The 10,361-nt window shown below is 38.1% G+C and overlaps 1 protein-coding gene and 1 non-coding gene across 5 annotated transcripts; both read left to right on the top strand.

Moving 5' to 3' along the window:
• The first annotated feature begins 3,180 nt into the window (after positions 1 to 3,180).
• LOC148694547 (small nucleolar RNA R71) lies at positions 3,181 to 3,291 on the top strand. Its single transcript, XR_015967095.1, has one exon. It is a non-coding gene; the product is annotated as a small nucleolar RNA R71 (small nucleolar RNA).
• Positions 3,292 to 8,713: 5,422 nt separating this feature from the next.
• On the top strand, positions 8,714 to 10,116 carry LOC137738688 (Polyketide cyclase / dehydrase and lipid transport protein). 4 transcript variants are annotated; one of them, XM_088699732.1, is made up of 4 exons: positions 8,733 to 8,900; positions 9,005 to 9,317; positions 9,452 to 9,643; positions 9,762 to 10,116. In XM_088699732.1, exons 1-4 carry the CDS (start codon positions 8,866 to 8,868, stop codon positions 9,939 to 9,941), a joined length of 720 nt encoding a protein of 239 aa, XP_088555858.1. In that variant the 5' UTR covers positions 8,733 to 8,865; the 3' UTR covers positions 9,942 to 10,116. The 4 variants fall into 4 exon arrangements, with proteins under 4 accessions (XP_088555857.1, XP_068334266.2, XP_068334265.2 ...); XM_088699731.1 differs by having other exon boundaries at positions 8,714 to 9,317; positions 9,765 to 10,116; XM_068478165.2 differs by having other exon boundaries at positions 8,715 to 9,317; positions 9,739 to 9,876.
• The last annotated feature ends 245 nt before the right edge of the window (positions 10,117 to 10,361 follow it).

The raw sequence follows: 10,361 nt of genomic DNA on the forward strand, positions 1-10,361 counted from the left end.
TAACTTTAGATCCCACAAGATATGACCTAAACTTTTCTAAGGCAAAAACAACAGCAAGCAACTCCTTTTCAGTTGTGGAATAGTTAAGTTGAGCATCATGCAGAGTCTGGCTTGCATAGTATATCACATGTGGAAGCTTGTTCACCCTTTGCCCTAAAACTGCACCAACAGCATAGTCAGAGGCATCACACATTAATTCAAAAGGTAACGACCAATCTGGTGCCATAATAATAGGGGCCGAGGTTAGTTCATTTTTCAAAGTATTGAATGCATCCATACAAGCCTTATCAAAATGAAATACAACATCTTTAGCTAACAGATTGCATAATGGACGAGTGATCATTGAAAAGTTCTTAATGAAACGACGATAAAAACCCGCATGGCCCAAAAAACTTCTTACTCCCTTCACAGTGGTGGGGGCTACCATATTGGTGATGACGTCAATTTTGGCTTTGTCTACCTCCATTCCTTTGCTAGAGATTACATGTCCCAACACAATTCCTTGTTTTACCATAAATTGGCACTTTTCCCAATTGAGAACCAAATTTGTTTCCTGACATCTTTGAAGTACTAAGGAGAGATGGTTAAGACATTCATCAAAAGAGGAACCAAACACTGAGAAATCATCCATAAATACCTCAATGAACCTTTCTACCATGTCAGAAAAGATGGCCAACATGCATCTTTGGAATGTTGCTGGAGCATTGCAAAGTCCAAAAGGCATTCTCCGGTATGCAAATGTGCCAAAGGGGCAAGTAAAGGTTGTTTTCTCTTGATCCTCCGGAGCGATTGCAATTTGATTGTAACCTGAGTATCCATCCAGAAAACAATAATGTGAGTAACCTGCCAATCTCTCAAGCATTTGATCTATGAAAGGCATAGGAAAGTAATCTTTTCTAGTGCTAGAATTCAACTTCCTGTAATCGGTGCAAACACGCCAACTGGCCGTGGGCTTTGTGGGCACAAGCTCATTGTTTTCATTCTTCATCACTGTGATTCCCACCTTCTTAGGCACCACTTGAATGGCACTCACCCATTTGCTATCAGAGATGGGATATATGATCCCCACATCTAACAATTTCAACACCTCATTCCTAACAACTTCCTTCATGTGTGGGTTAAGTCTTCTTTGTGGCTCACGGGTTGACTTTGCCCCTTCCTCCAAGATAATCCTATGCATGCACATGGTAGGGCTTATTCCCTTGATATCTGCAATAGACCAACCAAAAACTGATTTGAACTCTTTTAACACCCTAATTAGTTTATCTTCTTCAATTGGGTGAGATCAGAAGCTATGATAATTGGAAGAGTTTCAAATTCAGCTAGATATGCATATTTTAGATGTGGTGGGAGTGGCTTAAGTTCAAGTTTTGGTGCCTTAACAGTGGAAGGAGTTAAATGTGACATTGATGATTCTAAAGGCTCTACAATAGGTGAAACATTCAAAGGATACAATGCCAATGCTTCCAAGGCAGCTACTTCTTCCATGAGTGCATCTTCTTCATCAAACTCATCTTGAGATTGACTCAAAATAGTTTGTAAGGGTTCATTCGATTGTGCCTGCAAGAACTTAGAGAATACAAGTGAATCAAGCACATCAATGGCATAAGAATCAAGAGATGAAGAAGGATGAGCAAGAGATTCAAACACTTTGAATTGAACTGTCTCTCCTAACACTGTCATAGTGAGGAGTCCATTTTGCACATCAATGATGGTCTTGGCCGTGGCCATGAAGGGTTTCCCAAGCAATATAGGCAACTCACGATCATGTATAGGAGCTTCTTCCATGTCCAACACTACAAAATCTGCAGGCAATATTAGTTTATCAACTTGAACTAGGATATCTTCTACTATACCTCTTGGATATTTAACTGATCTGTCTGCAAGTTGTAATGAAATAGTGGTGGCTTTCAAATCTCCCAAACCTAGTTGAAGGTACACTGAATAAGGCATTAAGTTGATGCTAGCACCCAAATCAAGCATTGCCTTCTCTACTTTCCTGTCCCCTATGGTGATGTTGATAGAGAAACTGCCTGGATCCTTGAGCTTTGGTGGAAGTTTTCTTTGCAAAACTGCACTCACATTCTCAGACACCACTACCTTCTCATGTGGTCCATACTTCATTTTGTAGCTGTTTAACTCCTTGAAGAACTTCCCATATGCCGGAATGTTCCTAATGGCATCAAGCAAAGGTAAGTTAACATTCACTTTGCTTAGTATATCAAAAATTTCTTTGAATGACTTATCCTGCTTGCTCTTGGCAAGTCTTCCAGGGAATGGTATTGGTGGAGTGTATGGTTTCTCGGCCTTGTGAAGATTTGGTGCTTCAAGTGAGGAAGTAGCATGGCTTGGTTCCTCATTTGGTTTCTCATTGTCTCCTTGAGTAACACCTGCATTCACATGATCATATTCATTAGTAACTTCATTGCCAACTCTATTATCAATAACCTTACCACTTCTAAGTGTAGTGATTGCTTTGGCTTGCTCTTGGTTCCTTTGGAGTATCACGGGTTGGCTTGGAAACTTCCCAACCTCTCTTTGGTTCAAGGCATCTGCAATCTGCCCAATTGTGTCTCCATTTTGGTTAGGGCGGCTGAATGTTGTTGGAGTGTGCTATTGGTGGAATGTTGGAATTGCAAGGTGTTTTGGGCTAACAATTTAACCGTGTCCTCAAGGCTAGTGGCAGGTTTTGGTTGGAAATTTTGGAATTGATTATTGTTCTTCCATGAAAGGTTGGGATGATCTCTCCAACTCGGGTTATATGTATTGGAATACATATCATTCCTTGGCCTTTGGTTGTAAGAATTCATGAGGTTCACTTGTTCTTGAACATACTCGGGGTAAGCTTCCCTAGATGGACATTGATGAGTAGGGTGGTTTGGTAAGTTGCAAATGGCACACACTTCATTTGCTTTTGGCACCATGTTGAGCGCGGATTCAAGCTTCCTTTCTAGGTTAGCTACCTGCAACAAAAGCTCATGATTAGAACTTGTTTCATAGACTCCAACTTTCTTACCCCTTAAATCTTTGTGTTGAGCATTAGACCCCAACATCTCATAAATGTGATATGACTCTTGAGCATTCTTTTTCTTCAATGCTCCACCTGCTGCATTATCAACAGTTGATTGACAAGTTTGGGTTAGTCCATCATAGAAAATTTGCATTTGTAAGTGAAAAGGTAACCCATAGTGTGGACATTGTATCAAGAGGCCTTTAAAACGCTCCCAACACTCATTGAAAGGTTCTCCATCATCTTGTTTGAAGTTGAAGATTTGTCCCCTTAATGTGGCTGTCTTTTGAGTGGAAATGAACTTCTCCAAGAACTTCTTAGCCACGGCATCCCATGTGGTGAGGGAACCTGGTGTTAGAGTCATCAACCAACTCTTGGCCTTATCTTTCAAGGTGTAAGGAAACACTCTCATCCTCAAATTCGCTTCACTCACTCCCTGCAAAGGTAAACCACTCACAACATTGTAAAATTCTTTAATATGAGCTAAAGGGTCTTCATTAGGTAAGCCATAAAATGAGGGAAACATATGAAAATGTGAAGATTTGAGATCATAGTTTCTAGCTTCTGTGGGCAGCAAGATGCATGAAGGTGAATTTGGTATGATTGGTTGAGCAAAGTCTTCCAAAGCTCTAAGTTCATCTTGGTTGCCCGCCATCTCTTCCTCTCTTTCCCAATCAAATTGCTCAGATCCTTTACTTGTTGAACTAGGTGAAGTCCTTTCCTCTTCCTCACGGATTAGGGATGAACTTGATGGCACAAAGTTGTCCACAGTGTGGCCCTTTAACCGTTCAATTCTTTGGCCTAACTCAACAAGTCTATTTGACATATACTACTTGAAATAAAATACACAAGTGTGAATGAAAATCAACTAGCAAACAACAATGAAATGAACAAAAATAAACTTAAAAACGTTTGAAAGGACTCAAGGGACTCAAAACAGATTCACAAGACTCAAAACAAGCTAAAAACTCTCAAAACTGCCTAAAAACACAAACTGGGCAGTTTTGACACTAAACTCAATTTTGGACGAAAATTAGGTTTGAGCTTGACTCAAAATGCTTCAAAACACAAGATAAGACAGATTCTAAGCCTAAAACTTAACAAAATATGGGGAGAAATTGTATTTGGACGAAATGCAATTAAATGGACAGATTATAACGAAAGCAGATTGTAAAGCAAATTGATGTAAACCAATGGATAATGGAATGGCTAAGGGATTCTTTTCCACACATGAAATGTATGCAACTTAAATCAACTTCCAGTTATCAATTTGACAAGTTATGAACCTTGACACTAATCAAAATAGCAAACAAGCAAACAAGCAATTACAAGGGACTGAAATCAGTCCCCAGCAACGGCGCCATTTTTGTTGATGTATATTTCCTTCCTAATGCTAGAATATATTTAGTATAATGGCATAAGCAAGGGTGTCGAATCCACAGGGACTAATTGGACCTATGTAATTACTTGTTTTGCAAGAACTCTAAGAAATGAATCAAACTAAACAAACTAGGCAGATTTGGAAATGAATCAAACTAGTCTAAATAGACAGATTTGTTGTTGTAACTTGAAAGCATGAGAAAATGAAGTAAACACAAATAAATGAATCAACAACTAATGTAATGGGATAGTATCAATGGAAATGAAGCTAGGGATTCGGTTTCACCATTGCTCAACTAAGTCCATGTTTGTCAAGTTAGTTTGTACTCATTCATCTACCTATTTCTTGAGTTTGTTTCACTTGGATATGATCAACCATATGATGTGTGGATTTGATCAAATGTCTCTAATCATGAACCTAATTGTGATGTGCAACTTTGGTTCATAATCAAGATTAGGTAATGTACAAGAAACTTTCATAAAACCAAAGGGAATAACTCGGCAGGATGTGTGCTAAACACTCCCTTCATTCATTCACATATCTACCAAGATTATGCATGATGTGTGTTCTAATCTTGGCTACACAACTTTGTGATTAATTCAAATGATGATCAAACATTAAAATCAACACACTAAGTCACCATTAAAACAGAAAATGAAACAAGAAATAGATGGACAAACTGAGCATTCTAACTTAATTACATGGCAAACTTTGCAAGGTTACATCGAATCCCTAGAGGAAGATTAGTTACACTTCATGTTTACAAAGGTTTAACATAAAAATGAATAACATGAGTGAACATAAGATTAAGAAGGAGAAACCCTTGAAGCAAAACTGATGTTGAAGTCCTTGAAGAGTTCCTTGGTGTTGCTTCTCCAAATGTGGTGCGGATGAAGGTAGAATGGCTTGGTTGAATGGTTTCTGCCCTTGGGACAGAAAATGGACAGAGAATGGAGTGAAATGGGAGAGGTTATGGGTGTGTAATGGACTGGTTGAAGAAGAAAACTTGCGGAACCCCCTTTTGGTGAAGTGAGACTTGTTTTATAGAAAGGAATGTGTCTCCAACATTCAGATTGGATCTGGAATATGTTTAATTCAGATGGCAGTGCATAAGTCAGCTAGAATGATGGGTTTCTGAGGTAGTGGACGCATGGCATGGACAAGATCTGCAAGTATGTGTTAATGTATTCAAAGAAGCATGTGCCCTTGCTGCAACAAGTGAGTGGAACCTGCAAAGGTGAATTGGATCACCAGAAATTGTTTGTACAAATCTGGAAAGGGGAATAAAGCACACGGCATGAACAAGGAATGAGTGAATTTCTGGAATAATGGGTGAATAACAAAAGGGAGATGTGCAAGCATGTGGATTTCTGCAAAGATGAAACATGAGAAAGATAATGGAATGCACGGAATGGATGTGAGCATGCATGTGAATGCATGTTTTGGTGTTTAGAAATGCATAATCTGACTTGGAACCACATGGGATTTGCATGACATGATTGTGTTTGTTGGTGGAAATATGGCTGAATGTTTTAGTTAATGGGAATGGGTGTGGAAGTGCACGGGATGGACATGAATGAGTTGGAAATGCAAAGGGAGCTGGAAATGCATGTGAGTAGTGCTCGGCAAGGTGTTTGAACATGCATGTGAATGCATGTTTTGGTGTTGGAACCACCCAATCTGACTTCAATCTTTTTGCCTTGTTTAGATTCACCCAATATGGCCGAATTGCACCACATTCCTTCATTAGCCTTCCAATTGATCTTATTACACACTTGGCTGCACACTAACACCAAACAATGTAAAATGCAACTAGTTTAATCCAAAACAATCACAAAGACGCCAAATAAGGAGGATATAAATGCATGCAAAGTGTGACTTATCATTGAAGAAAACTGGTATGCTAGGGTGTAAACCGGTAGACACTCCTATTGTTGAGAAACATCATCTGGGCATATATCCGAATCAGGTACCAGTTGATAAAGGCAGATATCAAAGACTTGTAGGAAGATTGATTTATTTGGCTCATACTCATCCTCACATTGCCTATGCTGTAAGTGTTGTGAGTCAGTTTATGCACTCACCAAGTGCAGACCATATGGCTGCAGTCATGCATATTTTAGCATATTTGAAGTCCGCACTGGGAAAAGGAATATATGGGAGACACGGACATCTGAGAATTGAAGGTTTTACTGATGCAGATTGGGCTAGTGATGTAACTGATAGGCGATCGACATCTGGATACTTTACTTTTGTTGGAGGTAATTTAGTTACGTGGCGTAGTAAGAAACAGAAAGTGGTCTCACAATCATCAGCTGAAGCCGAGTACAGAGGTATGGTGCAAGGAATTTGTGAGATTCTTTGATTGTGTAAGCTTATTTGGGGACTTGGGTTCAAACCAAAGGATACTATGAAATTATATTGTGATAACAAGTCTGCAAGGGATATAGTGGACAATCTAGTACAACATGATAGGACGAAGAACGTGGAGGTTGACAGACATTTTATTAAGGAAAAACTCGAAAGAAAAATTGTATCTCTTCCGTTTGTCACTTCCGAGGAGCAACTTGCAGATGTCCTTACTCATGCAATATGTAGTAGAACGTTTAATGACTCACTCATCAAGTTGGGCATGTGTGATATCTATGCACCAACTTGAAAGGGAGTGTTAGCGTGAGTTATAAAGGGTATGTAAAGATTATGTAGATATTATATGGGTTTTCTTTTAGGAAGGTTACATATTGTGTCCTTTTATGTTTCCTTGTGTAATTAGGACTGGATGTATATATCTTATACTCGTGAAATAATAGAGATTAATTCCTGCTGTATAATTTCAACTTATAGTTCATCCAAATGCTATACAACTTATGTTACTAATTTGTTTCCACATTTCTTCCTTAGTCATTTCTATTCTAAATGATTTTCCATTCTTGGTTAATAGATTTTTCTAAAGGGTTATTATGTTCAACTTCTTTTTTACAATTTCTGTTCTTCATGGTTTCATGCCATCTGATTCAAATGTTGTTTCATTACAGGTTCTGATGTGATTTTTCCAATGTCTTATGAAAAAACGATGTCGCTTTTGATATTCTAAGCATCCAACTTGAACAAATTATGAGGTATGTACAGTTTTTAAACCCATATTATTGCGCTGACACCATTGCTAGTCAAATCTAAAGGTAGGTATGAAAAATTGATCACCCGATAACTAAGAGAACTGGCTCTCCAACTTACATCCCCTATATGCTACTATGCAAGTAGAAAGAGGACAAATAATAAAAGAAAACGTGAAAAGAAATGAAGAGGAAAACTTGACCACTAGTCTGTACATTTTTTGCCAAAATTTCTGCAAGGATGCATAAAATATCGAGGAAATTGACTGATTTCCAGAAATATTGGGGATATGGGGTGAAATGTACACTTCACCTCCTTTCTATATATCATTCCCTGAATTTTTGGATATTCCCGTGAAAATATCAAAATATTCAAGATATTTCAAACATTGCCGATAACTAAGAGAACCAACTCTCAACAAACGAGTATTTATCAAATATAGCCAAAAATTAACCCTTAATTTCAAAAATGTCACTTTTTATAAAATCTTTCAAATATATCTAAAATTTCATCTAAATAGACACAAATACCCTCAAATTTAATAATAAAATAAATTAAAGACTTTTTAGCCAAAATGATTCGTGACATTAACATAACTCCTTAATCTGGTCCTTAACAATTAATGATAATCACTAGTAGTGTTCTTGAATTTGTCTATCGTGAATCATTTTACTATTTCCTTGAATTTGTCCATCGTGATCATTTTACTTTTTTCGTGAAAAATCTGTCAATTGCTTTGTTAGTGTGATGATGTGGCGCTATGTGGGTCTCACAAATACAATCATATAACGACATGTGGATTAACTTTAGAAACTATTTTTATATTTAAAGCTCAAAATGATATTAGTAAGAAAAAAGACGTTGAAGGCATGATTGAAATTCTGTTGCTCCCACTTGTAGTAACCACGGCGACGCTCAATGTCGGTGATGTGGGGGTCGAAGGAGATAGGGTTGTGGTGTTGGAGTGTAGAAGCAAAGGTGAAGTTGGATTAGAGCTTGAGGCGACAATAGCTAAAAAACATTTAATTTATTTAATTATTATATTTGAGGGTATTTGTGTCTATTTAAGTAAAATTTTAGATATATTTGAAAGTTTTTATAAAAAATGACATTTTTAAAATTAAGATTAATTTTTGGCTATATTTGATAAATACTCCTCTCCAACTTACATCCCCTATTTGCAACTACACGTAGAAAGAGGACAAACAATAAAATAAGAGAAATAGAGAAGATACTGATGATTGAGATAAGAATAAGGCTTCATTTGTGTGAGTGAGTGATAGTGAATGAATGAAAATGCAAGCTCCAAGTCCTAGTAGTTACACAACTCTGCTCCATATCCCTTGTCCCACTGCTGCAAATGCAACTGCAACAACTCCAAAAGCATTGCTGCTGGTACCACAAAAAAGCCCTAACCTTGCAGCGACAGCGAGTGATTTTTCTTTTTCTATTTTTAGAAATCCAAACCTTTTCACCGCCGTCTCTCAATTCAGTAGCAGTCCTCATGTGCAGGTGCAGTGCTCATCTTCAAACAAGGTCGATTCGTCCATCTTGTCCCAGGATGATGGTGATGACGATGCTACAGAATCGGTAGCCATAGGCGAAGATATTGATCTTGATATAGATATAGAAATAGAGATAGAGAAGACGGGAAACAACTGTCGGAGGATCCGGTTGGAAATTGGGATAGAAGCCCCACTCAACACGGTCTGGAATCTATTGACTGATTACGAGAGATTGGCCGACTTCATTCCGGGACTCGCCGTCTGCCGAGTGCTCGATAAGACGGACGGCTATGCTCGGCTTTTGCAGGTCTCTCTCTCTCTCTCTCTCTCTCTCTCTCTCTCATTTGTCTAATAGCAGGGCATGAGAATCTGGTGCTTTACAGTTAAGGAGATCAAATTAAATATGTTATCTGAATGAATGAATGAATTAATTAGTAACAGATTGGGGAGCAGAAGTTGGCGTTGGGGCTGAAATTCAATGCTAAAGGGATCGTAGATTGTTACGAGACTCCACTTGAGACCCTTCCTAATAATTTCGGTTACAAGCGTGATATCCGATTTAACATGGTTGAAGGCGACTTCGAAATCTTTCAAGGAAAATGGTCTCTCCAACAGCAACACCCACACCCGCAGGTACCAACTTAACTCACTATCTATAGATACACATATACATATATTATATATAATATACAGGAGCGCTCAAGCCCGTCAATGCCGGCCCTAATTAGGAAAATTAATGATGCAATTACAGCAGCAGCAGCAAGTGCAAGTGCACACAAGTCTCTCCTACATGGTTGATGTAAAGCCAAAGATGTGGCTGCCCGTTCGCCTTGTTGAGGGTAGACTTTGTAAGGAGATCAAATTAAACCTAGCATGCATCCGACAAGAAGCACTCAAACTAACTCACCACAACACTACTGCTCCTCAATAATATTATTCTTATAAGTATATAGTTATCCATCCTTGGATTAGATTTATTGGAAAGGAACAATTTCTTGTAATTATAATCTGTCTCCGAGTTTCACTTGGCCTTGTAAATCTCAAAGAAAGCGAACTAATTGTAAAGAATTATGAATTTCCAACTACGACAAGTGGCTTAGTGGAAAGTGCGAACAACTTGCTGTAGAAAAAAAAAAAGGAGAGGTTCTAAGTTCGATACTTTGTAAATTATGAATTTGCTTAATCATGACCATGGGTAAAGTGCAATTCCCAACTAGTGTCCTCCAGTTTCAAAGGGTTGGATAACTGTAGTTTGACACTAATCGTCTCCCTTTTCAAAGAAAAAATAATAATTATGAATTTCCCTCCGAATGTCTTGTGTACAATCCAATGGAGCAATCTAACTGATCAT

This window comes from Pyrus communis, chromosome 9 (genome assembly GCF_041283825.1).
Source record: "Pyrus communis isolate YQ-2024b chromosome 9, ASM4128382v1, whole genome shotgun sequence".
Taxonomy (NCBI): Eukaryota; Viridiplantae; Streptophyta; class Magnoliopsida; order Rosales; family Rosaceae; genus Pyrus; species Pyrus communis.

Coding starts and splice junctions, on each gene's coding strand:
- LOC137738688 (XM_068478164.2), top strand. CDS start 8,796: ATGAAAATGCAAGCTCCAAGTCCTAGTAGTTACACAACTCTGCTCCAT. Junction 9,318..9,451: donor GCTATGCTCGGCTTTTGCAG/GTCTCTCTCTCT, acceptor AATTAGTAACAG/ATTGGGGAGCAGAAGTTGGC. Junction 9,644..9,761: donor AGCAACACCCACACCCGCAG/GTACCAACTTAA, acceptor ATGCAATTACAG/CAGCAGCAGCAAGTGCAAGT.